At 43.2% G+C, this 17,837-nt stretch overlaps 1 protein-coding gene across 4 annotated transcripts in view; it reads right to left on the reverse strand.

The window, feature by feature from the left end:
• Positions 1-12,368: 12,368 nt before the first annotated feature.
• Positions 12,369-17,837, reverse strand: part of SAMD8 (sterile alpha motif domain containing 8) — a 124,303-nt gene continuing 118,834 nt past the window's right edge. For 3 of the 4 annotated variants that reach the window (XM_069753021.1, XM_069753023.1, XM_069753020.1), the window contains one exon: positions 12,369-13,353. In XM_069753021.1, the coding sequence (XP_069609122.1) occupies positions 13,049-13,353 (305 nt within the window). In that variant the 3' untranslated portion in view covers positions 12,369-13,048. The remainder of the gene's footprint in view (positions 13,354-17,837) is intronic. The other variant, XM_069753022.1, reaches the window with a different exon arrangement.

Consider the following 17,837-nt stretch of genomic DNA (forward strand, 5'->3'; position numbering starts at 1 on the left):
GACGTTATGGGCGTGCGCTAGCAATGCGTCCGACATTGTATTCAATGGCGGCGTTAACGGATGCGTTACGTTATGCCGCGGTGTAACGTAGTCCGTCTAACGAACAAGATTAACACAATGTGAACCCCGCCTAATCAGCACTGGGGCAGTTGCCGTGGACGTATCCTAGCATCAGACTTTGATCCAAGCTATTATAGCACAAATCATAGCTGGATGTCTCCTTCCAGCTTCTCCTGTATATATACAGTGCATGTCGTGAAGGGGAAAGTACTGAATCAATAGTAAAGAAGCATCATTTTTCCTGGTTTTACTTTATGCAAATTAGTTGCATTAAACAATTATAATAGTTCACTAGTAATCATACTCTTAAAGGGAATCTGTGAGGTCTTTGCTACCTCTTCATAAACAAGCATAATGTAGGTAAAGAGATCCCGATTCCAATGATGTATAACTTAGTTTTCTTGGTGCAGCAGTTCTGACACAGGTTTTAGATGTAGCAGACTCAGCTCAGAAAGCTGATCCCGCAAACACCACAAGTTTCTGTGTACATTGTCTTGACAGTAAACTGCTTATCAGAGGAGGCAGTGTGGCTGGACTAGTGCACAAGCTGTATTCCAGGCAGGGATAATCTCCTGGTGATAAAATATTCGTTGAATTGAAACAACAGCGCACAGCCTATCTATAATATAACGCTGGGAGCGTCACTCTGTCCGAAGCCTTTATAGACTGCGCAAGCGCAGTCCGGGCCTCACAGAGTGACGCTCCCAGGAGATCGCGGTATGCGTAAACACTGAACGCACACCGCGATCTCCAACAGAGAAGCAGGGACCGCCAGGAGGGTAAGTATGAGATATATTCACCTGGACCCGTTCCACCGCTGCGCGCCGCCATCTTCCCGGTCCTCGGCCTGTGACCTTCAGTTCAGAGAGCGCGATGACGCGCTTAATGCGCGCCGGCGCCGCCCTCTGACTGACCAGTCACAGCCAGAGGACAGGGAAGATGGCGGCGCGCAGCGTTGGAACGGGTCAAGGTGAATATAGCAAGTGCTGGGGGGCCTGAGCTGGCGGCGATACCGGCACCTGACCCCCACAGCGCGCCGGTGTCCCCGCCTGCTCCGCCCCCCCAGCACTCGGCTCCCAGCGACCATAGGTGAGTATGTTATTTATTTATATATATATATATATATATATATATATATATATATATATATAACGGAAAAAAGGGAAACAGCACAGCTATTAAACTTATCTGCGGGTGCAAAGCCTATAAGGAGCCCGTCCACCGGCTATCCTCAGTCCATAGAAATACCAAAAAATAGGCAGCACTCCATAGTCTTGAAAATCTTGGTGCAGTTTAATCAGACCCACATGTCTTCATAGCAACGTTTCGGCTCAGACTGAGCCTTTCTCATACTGTACGGGGGCATATAGTATGGAGCATCTTATGGGGGCCATAAACCATAATGGAGCAGTGTACGGGGGCATATAGCATGGAGCATCTTATGGGGGCCATCAACCTTTATGGAGCAGTGTACGGGGGCATATACTATGGAGCATCTTATGGGGGCCATCAACCTTTATGGAGCAGTGTACGGGGCATATACTATGGAGCATTTTATGGGGGCCATAAACCTTTATGGAGCAGCGTATGGGGCATATGGATGAGAGCAGCAAATTAAAGAATGGTGGCGCAGGATGGGAGCAGCACATGACAGAATGGGGGCGCAGGATGGGAGCAGCACATGACAGAATGGGGGCGCAGGATGGGAGCAGCACATGACAGAATAGGGCAGCACATGACAGAACGGGGGTGCAGGATGGGAGCAGCACATGTCACAATGGGGGCGCAGGATGGGAGCAGCACATGACAGGATGGGGACGCAGGATGGGAGCAGCACATGACAGGATGGGGACGCAGGATGGGAGCAGCACATGACAGGATGGGGGCGCAGGATGGAGCAACACATACCAGGATGGAGACCATATACCAATATAAATGCTCGCCACCCGGGCGTAGAACGGGTTCAATAGCTAGTTAAGTTATATTCCTGAAATCAGTGTCTCAGACTCTCCTTCATTAAGCACTCCGATTACATAGTAAAAACCTGTTGACAAATTCCCTTTAAGGCTATGTTCCCACCATGTCTCCGCAAGGTAAATAGACATGCTGCGGTTTGGAAAGACGCGCCACATGTTCATCTCGTGCACGCATAGTGGAGATGGGATTTCTTGAAATCCCATCCACTATGCTGTAACATCTAGCCGCCGTGGGATGGACTCTGCAGATGAACACAGCGTCCTACCTGCAGCGTTTACTGACCATGGGAACATACCCCAAGAGACCAAATCAGGATCTCCAACGCTTCATAAATTCCTAGATCGTACAAACAAAGAAAAACACTGAGAAGGATTGCCTTTTGTAATAAGCTGTAGGGACTTGAGCAGTCTTCGATCAGTATTTTAGAGATCATAGTGAAAGCAACTTATTTCTTTACAAAGACATTCTAAATGCTAGACATATTGCTTAGAATCATTATTTCCTAAAATATTATATATTACTATATATATATATATATATATAGTAACATAGTTAGTAAGGCTGAAAAAAGACATTTGTCCATCCAGTTCAGCCTATATTCCACCATAATAAATCCCCAGATCTACGTCCTTCTACAGAACCTAATAATTGTATGATACAATATTGTTCTGCTCCAGGAAGACATCCAGGCCTCTCTTGAACCCCTCGACTGAGTTCGCCATCACCACCTCCTCAGGCAAGCAATTCCAGATTCTCACTGCCCTAACAGTAAAGAATCCTCTTCTATGTTGGTGGAAAAACCTTCTCTCCTCCAGACGCAAAGAATGCCCCCTTGTGCCCGTCACCTTCCTTGGTATAAACAGATCCTCAGCGAGACATTTGTATTGTCCCCTTATATACTTATACATGGTTATTAGATCGCCCCTCAGTCGTCTTTTTCCTAGACTAAATAATCCTAATTTCGCTACTCTATCTGGGTATTGTAGTTCTCCCATCCTTTTTATTAATTTTGTTGCCCTCCTTTGTACTCTCTCTAGTTCCATTATATCCTTCCCGAGCACCGGTGCCCAAAACTGGACACAGTACTCCATGTGCGGTCTAACTAGGGATATATATATAAAATCAGGTTGGCAATGCTTGAAGTCAGGTTGACATAAGATTACTAAACAAGAAACCACAACATTTGGTTGCAGGGGATATGCGGTTAAAGCATTGACTATGGTTTAAATAAAATTTTGCAACAGATTTTCTTCAAAATTGTAGCCATTTTTTTTAAAACCTGATCTTTATTATAAAAATAAATTTGTAATCTTGCAGTTTTCACACTGGGGTTTTTTTTTAGATTCTTGTCCTTCAGGAATATTTTCAGCAAAGCTCCATATTATCCAAGAAAGGATTACAATTAGTGATGAGCGAGTGTACTCGTTACTCGAGTTTTCCGAGCATGCTCGGGTGTTCTCTGAGTATTTTGGGTGTGCTGGGAGATTATGTTTGAGTCGCCGCAGCTGCATGATTTGCGGCTGTTAGACAGCCTGAATAAATGTGGGGCTTCCCTAACAGGCAATCCCTGCATGTATTCAGGTTGCGTAACAGCCACAAATCATGCAGCTGTGGGGACACAAAATCTCAGAGCATGCCCAAAATACTCGGAGAACACCCCAGCATGCTCGGAAAGCTCGAGTAACGAGCACACTCGCTCATCATTAATTACAATGACTGATCAGACTTCTACAGTCTTGGACAAAAATTTTGAGAATGAGACAAATATTAATTTTTCCAAAGTCTACTGCTTCATTTTTTGTAATGGCAATTTGCATATACTCCTGAATGTCAGAGTGATCAGCTTAACAGCAATTACTGTACTTGCAAAGTCAATATTTGCCCAGAAAATGAACTTTAACCCCCAAAACACATTTCAACATCATTGCAGTCCTGCCTTAAAAGGAGCAGCTAACATCGTTTTAGTGATTGATTCATTAACACAGGTGTGGGTGTTGATGAGGACAGGGCTGGCGATCAATCAGTCATGATTAAGTAAGAATGACATCACTGGACACTTTAAAAGGAGGCTGGTGCTTGGTATCATTGTTTCTCTTCAGTTAACCATGGTTATCTCTAAAGAAACACGTGCAGCCATCATTGCACTGCACAAAAATGGCCTAAAGGTACCTTCACACATAACGATATTGTTAACGATATCGTTGCTATTTGTGACGTAGCAACGATATCGTTAATGAAATCGTTCTGTGTGACAGCGACCAACGATCAGGCCCCTGCTGGGAGATCGTTGGTCGCTGAACAAAGTCCAGAACTTTATTTCGTCGCTGGATCTCCCGTGGACATCGCTGGATCGGCGTGTGTGACACCGATCCAGCGATGTCTTCACTGGTAACCAGTGTAAACATCGGGTAACTAAGCGCAGGGCCGCGCTTAGTAACCCGATGTTTACCCTGGTTACCATGCTAAAAGTAAAAAAAAACAAACAGTACATACTTACCTACAGCCGTCTGTCCTCCAGCGCTGTGCTCTGCTCTCCTCCTGTACTGTCTGTGAGCCGGAAAGCAGAGCGGCTCCCAGACAGTACAGGAGGAGAGCAGAGAAGCAGAGCACAGCGCTGGAGGACAGACAGCGGTAGGTAAGTATCTAGTGTTTGTTTTTTTTTACTTTTAGCATGGTAACCAGGGTAAACATCGGGTTACTAAGCGCGGCCCTGCGCTTAGTTACCCGATGTTTACCCTGGTTACCGGCATCGTTGGTCGCTGGAGAGCGGTCTGTGTGACAGCTCTCCAGCGACCAAACAGCGACGCTGCAGCGATCCGGATCGTTGTCGGTATCGCTGCAGCGTCGCTTAATGTGAAGGGGCCTTAACAGGGAAGAGTATCACAGCTACAAAGATTGCACCTCAGTCAACAATCTATTGCATCATCAAGAACTTCAAGGAGAGAGCCTCCATTGTTGTCAAAAAGGCTCCAGGGCGCCCAAGAAAGACCAGCAAGCGCCAGGACCGTATCTTAAAACTGTTTCAGCTGCGGGATTGGACTACCAGCAGTGCCGAGCTTGCTCAGGAATGGCAGCAGGCTGGTGTGAGTGATTCTGCACGCACTGTGAGGCGGAGACTCTTTGAGCAAGGCCTGGTTTCAAGGAGGGCAGCAAAGAAGCCACTTCTCTCCAGAAAAAACATCAGGGACCGACTGATATTCTGCAAAAGGTACAGGGAGTGGACTGCTGAGGACTGGGGCAAAGTCATTTTCTCTGATGAATCCCCTTTTCGATTGTTTGGGACATCTGGAAAACAGCTTATTCGGAGAAGAAGAGGTGAGCGCTACCACCAGTCTTGTCTCATGCCAACTGTAAAGCATCCTGAAACCATTCATCTGTGGGGTTGCTTCTCAGCCAAGGGAATCGGCTCACTCACAGTCTTGCCTAAAAACACACAGCCATGAATAAAGAATGGTACCAGAATGTCCTCCAAGAGCAACTTCTCCCAACCGTCCAAGAGCAGTTTGGCGCCCAACAATGCCTTTTCCAGCATGATGGAGCACCTTGCCATAAAGCAAAGGTGATAACTAAATGGCTCATGGAACAAAACAGAGATTTTGGGTCCATGGCCTGGAAACTCCCCAGATCTTAATCCCATTGAGAACTTGTGGTCAATCATCAAGAGACGGGTGGACAAACAAAAACCAACAAATTCTTGCAAAATGCAAGCATTGATTATGCAAGAATGGACTGCTATCAGTCAGGATTTGGTCCAGAAGTTGATTGAGAGCATGCCAGGGAGAATTGCAGAGGTCTTGAAGAAGAAGGGTCAACGCTGCAAATATTGACTTGCTGCATTAACTCATTCTAACTGTCAATATAACCTATTGGTACTCATAACATGATTGCAATTATATTTCTGTATGTGATATAAACATCAGACAAACACTAATAAAAACGAGAGGGCAGCAGATCATGTGAAAATATAATTTTGGTGTCATTCTCAAAATTTTTGGCCATGACTGTATATGCAGCTGATAACACAATCCACCAATCACAATAGGTAATATCAGAGCTGACCCATCCCCCCTTCCTTCACAATCACCTTTGTTCAGCCTCATTAGGTGCTTTAATACAAAAGATAGGGATCCGACCATTGTGGCTAATGTACATATTGATTTCTTGAAACAAGATGTTAGGGTACCGTCACACTCAGCAACTTTCCAACGATCACGACCAGCGATACGACCTGGCCGTGATCGTTGGAAAGTCCTTGTGTGGTAGCTGGGGAGCTGTCACACAGACAGCTCTCCAGCGACCAACGATGCCGAAGTCCCCGGGTAACCAGGGTAAACATCAGGTTACTAAGCGCAGGGCCGCGCTTAGTAACCTGATGTTTACCCTGGTTACCATTGTAAATATAAAGAAAAAAAAAACACTACATACTTACATTCCGGTGCCTGTCAACTCCTCGGGGTCCGCTTCCCTGCACTCCTCCTGCATCCTGTGTAAGCGCCTGCCGTAAAGCAGAGCGGTGACGTCACCACTGTGCTCTGCTTTACGGCCGGCCGGTGCTGACACAGGATGCAGGAGGAGTGCAGGGAAGCGGACGCCGGGGTCGTGACAGGCACCGGAATGTGAGTATGTGGTTTTTTTTACATTTACAATTGTAACCAGGGTAAACATCGGGTTACTAAGCGCGGCCCTGCGCTTAGTAACCCGATATTTACCCTGGTTACCAGTGAACACATCACTGGATCGGCGTCACACACGCCGATTCAGCGATGTCAGCGGGTGATCCAGCGACGAAATAAAGTTCCAGACTTTCAGCTCCGACCAGCGATGTCACAGCAGGATCCAGATCGCTGCTGCGTGTCAAACACTACGATATGGCTATCCAGGACGCTGCAACGTCACGGATCGCTATCGTTATCGTTGTAATGTTGTTCAGTGTGAAGGTACCTTTAGTCTAAAAAAATGGCTCAGTGACCGATGCGAAAAATTGCAAAATTACTCATTTTCAATATTTGTCACTTTTTTGTGGTTCAAAATGAATTTGACTCAAAAACCTGATCTATACAATAGGTATTTTTTATGACATTCACTTTAAACATTTCAAGCTGTACTGTATTGTATGGTAAGTAAAATACCAAGACAAATGATGTAGTCAGTCTCAGGTTTAATACTTTTCCACAGAAATGTAAACAATACGCACATCCCATTTCATTTCTGGGTAACGGATACAGTCCTGTGTTGTAGTCAGCAGTGACGTTGTGAAATGAACAAGAACCTAAATCAAATACTGTCAATTACAGGTTAATGCTATTCACGCATAAACTATTCAAATCATTGCTACTAATCAGCAAATTGGCAGGCATGTTAATGGCATACACATCTGCTTACCCAAATTAAGGGGCTATCATTTGCCATGATAATGTGCACTCTGATACATTCAGGTCAGATAAAATTTCATAACAAAAATAATCCATGCTTTTCTTCATATAGGTCGCATCATGCACATCAGCAGATTAGTATGCTGCATTGTAGGAAATAAAAATCCACAGTAATTAGAATTACTCTACAGAACAGAAGCCAAATAAAGATCCCTTATGATGAGAGGAGGTAGTGTTTCGAGTAAATCTTATGATGAACCGCAATACAAAAGCAGTCTCCAAAAGGTTTATAGCCTACTAATTACATAGGAGCTTTAAAGGGGTATTCACATCTCCAAGCCCCTATTCCAGAATGTAGTAGGTGTAATAATAATAATATTAGCAAATACCTCCAATTACAAATGTAGTATAGGTTTTCTGATTCTCGATGTCCCTTTCCTCATGTGCAGTCATTGCAAGACCTTAGGTATCCATGGATACGAGTACGACCACTAGCTAACTGTCACTATATCAATGGTTGTAACCATGGATAGCTAAGGACCTGCAATGTCTACACATGAGGACAGAGACACGGTGAATCAGAAGAACTATACATTTCTAATTGGAGGTATTTGTTGTTAATATTATTTCACCTACTACATATTGGGACAAGATCTTGGAGATGGGAATCCCTTTTACGTTTAGCTCTACAATAGTTATATAGCGGTAAAAGTACAACTATGCTTTTGTAATATTTCATAGAAAATAAATAAGGAAAAAAAAAAAGGAATTTTAAGGCCACAATTTCACATAGCCTAAAGCAGCTTTTTTTTGCAGGTGTCCTCACCAGGATTCGAATTAGACATCTCTTGTTGCAGATTTGAAGCATCGTTTTTCCATTTTTGTTTAGTATATAAACACTGGGATTCTGCAGTTAAAAACAAATGTGTTTTTTTCAGCACCTCACAGAATTCTATAGAGAAAAAGCACAGGTCGATAACATCTTTATACACACAGTGGGCATGAGTCTTCATAAAATCACATCCACTTTGTTTCAAGTGCTGAACAACGAAGATTTTCTGAACAAAACAACACAACAGAAATAAAGCAACATTTTATATTTGTAAAAGTGGAGGGCACCACCTTGAATATAGCCTATGGGTAAGACAATCCTGAATCCCCCTCAACAAGTAAACGAACACCATAAAACTAATAGAAAAAAGACATGTTGTAAAGGAGATCAACAGGACAAATAGTAGCTAAATATCAAAAATATTTTATTGAACAGTCTAGTAAGCAGACAACACAATTAAAAACAATTAAAAGCACAAAAAGTGCCCGTAATAACGGGAAACACAAGCCATAGCCCACGAACAAAAATATATACTTAAATATATTGGCACCTGAGAAAGCTGAAATACATAACAGGGCGCATCCAAAAGAAGGAGCGATCATGACAATACATAGATCACATCCAGAATAATTATACAGATATTTCAATAAAGTAACACTGGAGAGCACCTGTCCCTGCTAGTGAACAGACTAGGACCATATAAACGAGTGTACACACCCAGACACCTGGCTGTAAACCTATAGGTGGTAAGGACATATCTGCCCAAATACCATATTCTCAAATAACCACCGCAGGTTAGATATAATGACCCAACCTAAAAAAGGATAGTCTTTTTAAGAGAGTATTTTGTATAGACATACCAATAGGATAAAGAATATTCAAGACCCATACGGGACAATAGCGGGTAGGTCAAAGGTCCAGGTCATAGCCCCACGGACTTCTCTATGACATTCTGACTGGTATCCTGACTGATAGGACGGACTGGACCGGTGACCTGGACCTGTGACCTACCCGCTATTGTCCCGTATGGGTCTTGAATATTCTTTATCCTATTGGTATGTCTATACAAAATACTCTCTTAAAAAGACTATCCTTTTTTAGGTTGGGTCATTATATCTAACCTGCGGTGGTTATTTGAGAATATGGTATTTGGGCAGATATGTCCTTACCACCTATAGGTTTACAGCCAGGTGTCTGGGTGTGTACACTCGTTTATATGGTCCTAGTCTGTTCACTAGCAGGGACAGGTGCTCTCCAGTGTTACTTTATTGAAATATCTGTATAATTATTCTGGATGTGATCTATGTATTGTCATGATCGCTCCTTCTTTTGGATGCGCCCTGTTATGTATTTCAGCTTTCTCAGGTGCCAATATATTTAAGTATATATTTTTGTCTGTGGGCTATGGCTTGTGTTTCCCGTTATTACGGGCACTTTTTGTGCTTATAATTGTTTTTAATTGTGTTGTCTGCTTACTAGACTGTGCAATAAAATATTTTTGATATTTAGCTACTATTTGTCCTGTTGATCTCCTTTACAACATGTCTTTTTTCTATTAGTTTTAAGAAATAAAGCAACATTTACACTATGTGGGAACATGGCCTTAATCTTATGCACATATTGTAGATATTTCAGATGAGAAATAGCCTTAAATTCCCAACAAAATCCGATGTGATTTAACAAATTTTCACTCAGACTCCAAACATATTTGTTTTCAGATTTAAACACCGGCTGAATGCCCTCAAATCCATATAGGTTTGGCTTGTGAGTGAGGGCTTGTGCAACGACGCTCACTTACATCGTACCATACTCGTTACTGGGTTTCAGTACGGATTCTACACACTAAACATCTGCAAGCATTTGGCAGAGTGTACACAAGCAATTCTGAAAAATCATCAGTGTCAAAAAGACAAATTACCGAGGCCACTTGTCACATCACCATTAAACATAAGTATTTTTAAAGGGAACCTGTCAGCAGTATTGTGCACAGTATCCTACAGACAGTGTCAGGTTGGCACCATTATACTGATTGCAATGATACCTGGGTGATGAAATCCGTCTTGTGGTTGTTGTTTAATCTTTATTTGTAGTTTTCAGGTAATGATATGCTCGTGTTCCAGGGCGGCCTGTGTGTGTGAGGGTCTTCATGTGGTGCTTTGCTTACATATTCATCTGTATGGCTTCTGACAGGTCACTAATCCCTCACTGACCTGCCCTTATTTTACATAGTGAATATAATATGGTCTGAAAAAAATTTTTCACATTCATCAGGCGGGTGCTGGCGCCTCCACTGTAGCATGATACGGTAGAAGATATGCATTTTTTCGTTTGGAAAAAGAAAAATCTTTATCAAAATGACGCAGGTGGCTGAGCCTATGCAGTAGCATCTATCGTGTTCTGATCGATGCTATTGGGCAAGTGCCACCATTTTGGCAGAGAAATAAAAAATTAGGGTTTATCAAAATGGCGCCAGCGGCGCGTGAACAGTAACATCTATCGGAACGATGCTACTGCACAAGCGCCACTGGTGCCATCTTGATGGAGCCTCTTTTCTCTCTAGCAAATTGCAGCAGCAGCTGCGCCCGCGCAGTAGCATCTATTGCGTTCTGATAGATGCTATTGAGCAGGCACTGCCACCATTTTGCTAGTAGCATCGTTGCAATAGATGTTACTGCGGTGGTGCTGTCGGCGCTATTTTGATGATGCCCATTTTTTTTCCTCTGCCAAAATGGCGGCGGCACCCCCTGCGCAGTAGCATCTAATGGAACGCAATAGATGCTGCTGTGCAGGAGTGGCCACCGGCGCCATTTTAATTAAACTCTTTTTTTAAAACAAAAATATATGTCTAAATTAAACAAAAATATGCATATCAGCTACCATATCATGCTACAGCGCAGTTGCTGCAACCAGCATGATGAATGTGATTTTTGCTTTCAATCGATATTATATATAATATGTAAAATAGGGGGCAGGTCAGTGAGGGATCAGAGACCTGTCAGAAGCCATGCAAATGAATACCTAAGCGGAGGACCACAGGAAGACCCTCTCACAGGCCGCCACAAAACACGGGCATATCATTAACTCAAAATTACAAATACAGATTCAACAACAACCACAAGACCCATTTCAATCAGTATAATGGCGCCGATCTGACAATGTCTGTAGGTTACTGTGCACAATCCTGCTGACAGGTTCATTTTAAGTCATAAATGGGAATTTGTCCATATGGTGGACAAGAAAAGTTTTCCATTGTAATTTCTGTTTTTCACTCCTTGCTATGGGTTACAAATACTGATGCAAAATACTGACACGTAAAGAGAATATAGTCAAGATGGAAAAAGACAGCGTAGATGATAGAAAACAAATTAGAAAGCCATTGAATAAATATAACAAAATGTGTAATGACAGTTAACATGGCAGCTACATAAATAAAAACATTAAATCTAAATGTTAACCCACTTTTGATTTAACCTTGCCATCGGCTTATGATAACGTCCAATATTAAAACCTTATTTTGCATTAATGTAAAGAAATAATCTGAACATCAATCACTTCTCTAGAATGGATTAATTACCCCAACACCATCACCCACACAAAAGTAATTGGACCTTTCACTTTATTTTTCTAATCTACAAAGTTGGGAAAAAAAGTGAAAACATTAGGGCACATGCACATGTTCAGAGTTTTATTTTTTTTACCTCAGCATTTGTAAGGGAAAACCAGGAGTGGAACAATCAGAGAAAAAAATAATAGAAACATATCACCTCTCCTTCCTGTATTATCACCCATTCCTGGTTTTAGCTAACAAATACTGAGGTAAAAAAAACCTCACAAAATACTGAACGTGTGCATGTGACCCAATGGTATCTGCTTTTCTATGATTTTACAGATTTAGACCATTTATTGTATAACTTATGGTTCGTTTTAAATATATGATACATATAGTTTATGGGTAAGTCTTACGTGCATAGTATTTTTTTTTACACTTAAGACTGCCAAAGCCAAGTTTACTTATATGGCTGTTAAAGCGAACCTGTCGCCAAGTTTGGCAGATAAGAGTTATGGCCCCCACCTTTCAAGGCTCAGCCTGTAAGAGAAGAAAAATAACTTATTATACTCACCTGTGGGGCTGTCCGGTCCTAGTGGTGTCACTCTTCTTGGTCCAGCGTCTCACATCTTCTGTGATGCCATCCTCCCTCTTGGTGCCTGTGGATGATGCATCCCTGCATCATCCACAGAAGTCTCCCTGGCATCTCGCTCCTGCGCAGGCCCTGTTGAGAGCAGATCAAAGTAATGCAGTGGGCAAGCAAAGGGGCTTCTCTGACCTTTTCCGACACGTGTGCACTAAAGTATTCAGCTCTGCCCTCAACAGGGCATAGAAGTACGCCTGCGCAGAAGCGAGATGATGAGGAAACTTGTGCGGATGATGCAGGGACACGTCATCCACATGCAGCAAGAAGGACAGCGGCGATCATAAGAAGATGGGAGATGCTAGACCATGCAGAGCAATACCGCTAGGAATGGATCACCCTGCAGGTGAGTATAATAAGTTATTTTTCTTCTCTTACAGGTGAGATTGGGGGCTTATCTACAGCATTATAGAATGCTTTCGATAAGCCCTGAATGGTGGTGGCCATATCTCATATCAGCCAAACTTGGCGACAGGTTGCCTTCTAGAGACAGATGTTTTTACATGTATGTGCAGTTCTTCTACAAATAGTTAATGAAAAACATTCCCCTTCCATAATGGTTCTGCAGACAGTATGAGTGCTTCAGACTTAAGAGTATACATACACAAATAAATAAATTAACTGAATAAGTTCTTTAGAAATACAGGCCTGGAGAATGGCCAGCAGTACTCATTAGGCACAGGTCCTTTCACATTGCATTCAAAGAAGGAGAACATGGGGAACCAGATTCGTGCCCGTCGGCTTTGTTGGTAAGCACGTGTATTTGCCAAAGTGTGGTAATAGAGGAAAAGTCTTGTGGTGATATAAAATGCAATGAAGACGTCAATGGAATAATGTTCATGGGCGGCCAAGATGAAGAAAATGCCAAACAGGTTGAGGACCCAGGAAAGTGTATGTAAGAAGTTCCAGTTCCGAGGACTGTCTAAAATAAAGAAGATTGCTAATTATATAATCAAGAATATTCTCTTAACTCCATCATACATTTTGAGTCTAAGTTCATTAATATATGCAATGCTGCAGAATAAAAGCTCAACAATACAGAATGTAAACAAGTGAAAAGATTAATGAGGTTTTCCCAGCTGCAGTCTGTTAAAAAAAAAAATAAAAAAAAATTGTGTTTTACTTCCCCTCCCTGGGTTCAGCGCCAAGTTTTGGCCGCTGCTCCCCATGTCTGTTAAGGTACCGTCACACTCAGCAACTTTGCAACGAGAACGACAACGATCCGTGACGTTGCAGCGTCCTGGATAGCGATCTCGTTGTGTTTGACACGCAGCAGCGATGAGGATCCCGCTGTGCCATCGCTGGTCGGAGCTAGAAGTCCAGAACTTTATTTCGTCGTCAGGTCGGTGTGTATCGTCATGTTTGACATCATGTAAAGCGTTGCTGGCATCATTGCTTTTGGAGATAACAACCAGCGAGAACGATAAGTGAGTCGCGTTACGTCACTGGATCGCTCCTGCATCGTTCTGGAGTTGCTGTGATTGACGTCTCTACAGCGACCTAAACAGCGACGCTCCAGCGATCGGCTCGTTGTCTATATCGCTGCAGCGTCGCTGAGTGTGACGGTACCTTTATTTGCAGCACAGACACGAATTCCATTAGCTGGGCAGCGCATGCCACCCACTCAGGCAGAGCCTCAGAGCACACGGATTCTAGGCAGTGCTGCTGTCCTGGCTTCAACACTACAGAAAGAGGCAAAAACTCAATGCCGGACAAGAAGAAGTTTAGTAAAGAAATGTGATTTTATTTTATTTATTTTTTTTAAACTGCAGCCCATAGCAAGGGTTTTTCAAAATCAAAAATACTCCCTTAGGCTAGGGTCACATTGCGTTATGTGACCGCGTTTAACGCGGTGTAACGTAGTCCGTTAACGCTGCCATAGCCTGTAATGGCGAACGCATCGCTAGCGCACGCTTACATTGGGCGTGCGCTAGCGATGTGTTGTCATTTGAGTGACGGACCGCGAACGCTGCAAGCAGCGTTCGCAGTCCCTTCCTCGCTAGCTCAGATCGGTGATCTGCTCTAGCGGGATGGGCTAACGCGATCCCTTTTGGGACATTGCTTTAGCGCAGTCCGTAGTGCTATGCGCTAAACGGACTGCCCTAACGCAATGTGACCCTAGCCTTAAAAAGGAATCTGGGCCCATACTGATATAGTAGTAGACAGTGAGGTGCCTATCACACCAGGAGGGAGTGTCTGACCAGGGCTCAATCAGCAATGAAAAGCAACTGGTGTTAAAACAATCATTGTAAGCAAACAAAACCTAAGAGCTTGAGAAGAGAAGCATTGCAGAACTCTGCCTCATGTGGTCATCAGATTGCACAGCAAACACCTGCTGACTGATCCCCTTTAAGCTCTGATAGGTCTCTAAAGGTACCGTTACACTAAACGATTTACCAACGATCACGACCAGCGATACGACCTGGCCGTGATCGTTGGTAAGTCGTTGTTTGGTCGCTGGGGAGCTGTCACACAGACCGCTCTCTCCAGCGACCAACGATCCGGGGAACAACTTCGGCATCGTTGAAACGGTCTTCAACGATGCCGAAGTCCCCCTGCAGCACCCGGGTAACCAGGGTAAACATCGGGTTACTAAGTGCAGGGCCGTGCTTAGTAATCCGATATTTACCCTGGTTACCATTGTAAAAGTAAAAAAAAAAACCACTACATACTCACATTCTGATGTCTGTCATGTCCCCCGCCGGCGTCCACAGGGTTAAAACTGCTTTCGGCAGGAGCGCTTCTAATGCACGCGCTGCTGCCGAGAAGCTTCCCTGCACTGTGTCAGCGCCACCCGGCAGTAACGTCACCGCTGTGCTCTGCTTTACGGCCGGCACTGACAGTCAGTGCAGGGAAGCTCTCGGCCGGAGTGTGTGCATTAGCAGCGTTCCTGCCGAAAGCAGCTTTAACCCTGTGGACGCCGGGGGACATGAGAGACATCGGAATGTGAGTATGTAGTGTTTTTTTTTTTTTTTTTTAACTTTTACAATGGTAACCAGGGTAAATATCGGGTTACTAAGCCCGGCCCTGCGCTTAGTAACCCGATATTTACCCTGGTTACAGGTGAACACATCGCTAGATCGGCGTCACACACGCCGATCTAGCGATGACAGCGGGTGATCAGCGACCAAAAAAAGGTCCTGATCATTCCCCAACGACCAACGATCTTCCAGCAGGGGCCTGATCGTTGGTCGCTGTCACACCTAACGAGATCGTTAGCGGGATCGTTGCTACGTCACAAAAAGCGTGGCGTTGCAACGATATCCTTAACGATATCGTTATGTGTGACGGTACCTTAAGAAAGGTAAGGTGTCCTTCCAGGTCAGGAACAATTATATCAATCTATCTCCCTACGCCATCCTGCAAAAAGCTCAGGCCAAAGGCATTATATGTAACCAAAAATAGAGTCAATGAAAACTACAGATTGTCCTGCAGAAACATATGTCTGCATATTTGGCGAATTTTGTTATGTTGCCATCTTATATGACCTGCTGATATTGTGTGCTATCATACTTGCTGCATCTTTTCCGACAAGCTGTCACGGCTTTGGTAAAAAAAAAAAAAAAAAAAGGCATGACTGTGGCAGGGGTGTAGCTAACATATGCCAAAATATACACCTTAATTTTTGTGTAAATTTCTGCCTTTAACCCCTTAACCCCCGAAGCTTCTTTCAGTTTTGCGGTTTCGTTTTTCGCTCCCCTCCCTCCCATAGCCGTAACTTTTTTACTTTTTTGTCAATATTGCCACGCGAGGGCTTTTTTTTGCGGGATAAGTTGTACTTTTGAACGTGTCAACACCATTGGTTTTGGCATGTCGTGTACTAGAAAACGGGAAAAAAAATTCCAAGTGCGGTGCAATTGCAAAAAAAGTGCAATACCACACTTGTTTTTTGCTAGGTTCACTAAATGCTAAAACTGACCTGTCATCAGGATTCTCCAGGTCATTACGAGTTCATAGACACCAAACATGTCTAGGTTCTTTTTTATCTAAGTGGTGGAAAAAAAACCTCCAAATTTGCTTAAAAAAAAAAAAATTGCGCAATTTTTCATTACCAGTAGCATCTCCATTTTTCGTGATTTCGGGTTGGGTGAGGGCTTATTTTTTGCCCGCTGAGCTGTCGTTTTTAATGATGCCATTTTGGTGCAGATATGTTCTTTTCATCGCCCATTATTGTATTTTAACCCCTTTCATGACCCAGCATATTTTGACCTTAACCCCTTCATGACCCAGCCTATTTTGACCTTAATGACCTGGCCGTTTTTTGCAATTCTGACCAGTGTCCCTTTATGAGGTAATAACTCGGGAATGCTTCAACGGATCCGAACGGTTCTGAGATTGTTTTTTCGTGACATATTGGGCTACATGTTAGTGGTAAAAAAATGGAAATTTGGCTAAAATGTTAAAAATTTCGCAATTTTTAAATTTTGAATTTTTATTCTGTTAAACCAGAGAGTTATGTGACACAAAATATTTAATAAATAACATTTCCCACATGTCTACTTTACATCAGCACAATTTTGGAAACAACATTTTTTTTTATAAGGGTTAAAATTTGACCAGCGATTTCTCATTTTTACAACGAATTTTACAAAACCATTTTTTTTTTAGGGACCACCTCACATTTGAAGTCACTTTGAGGGGTCTATATGGCTGAAAATACTCAAAAGTGACACCATTCTAAAAACTGCACCCCTCAAGGTGCTCAAAACCACATTCAAGAAGTTTATTAATCCTTCAGGTGCTTCACAGCAGCAGAAGCAACATGGAAGGAAAAAATGAACATTTAACTTTTTAGTCACAAAAATGATCCTTTAGCAACAATTTTTTTATTTTCCCAAGGGTAAAAAGAGAAACTGGACCCCAATCGTTGTACAATTTGTCCTGAGTACGCCGATACCCCATATGTGGGGGGGAACTACTGTTTGGGCGCACGACAGGGCTCAGAAGGGAAGGAGCGCCATTTGACTTTTTCAATGAGAAATTGGCTCCAATCTTTAGCAGACACCATGTCGCGTTTGGAGAGCCCCTGTGTGCCTAAACATTGGAGCTCCCCCACAAGTGACCCCATTTTGGAAACTAGACCCCCCAAGGAGCTTATCTAGATGCATAGTGAGCACTTTGAACCCCCAGGTGCTTCACAAATTGATCAGTAAAATGAAAAAGTACTTTTTTTTCACAAAAAAGTTCTTTTAGCCTCAATTTTTTCATTTCCACATGGGCAACAGGATAAAATGGATCCTAAAATGTGTTGGGCAATTTCTCCTGAGTACACAGATACCTCACATGTGGGGGTGAACCACTGTTTGGGCACACGGCAGGGTTCGGAAGGGAAGGAGCACCATTTGACTTTTTGAATGAAAAATTAGCTCCAATTGTTAGCGGTCACTATGTCGCGTTTGGAGAACC

The sequence above is a fragment of the Ranitomeya imitator genome, chromosome 2, assembly GCF_032444005.1.
Source record: "Ranitomeya imitator isolate aRanImi1 chromosome 2, aRanImi1.pri, whole genome shotgun sequence".
Lineage (NCBI taxonomy): Eukaryota > Metazoa > Chordata > Amphibia > Anura > Dendrobatidae > Ranitomeya > Ranitomeya imitator.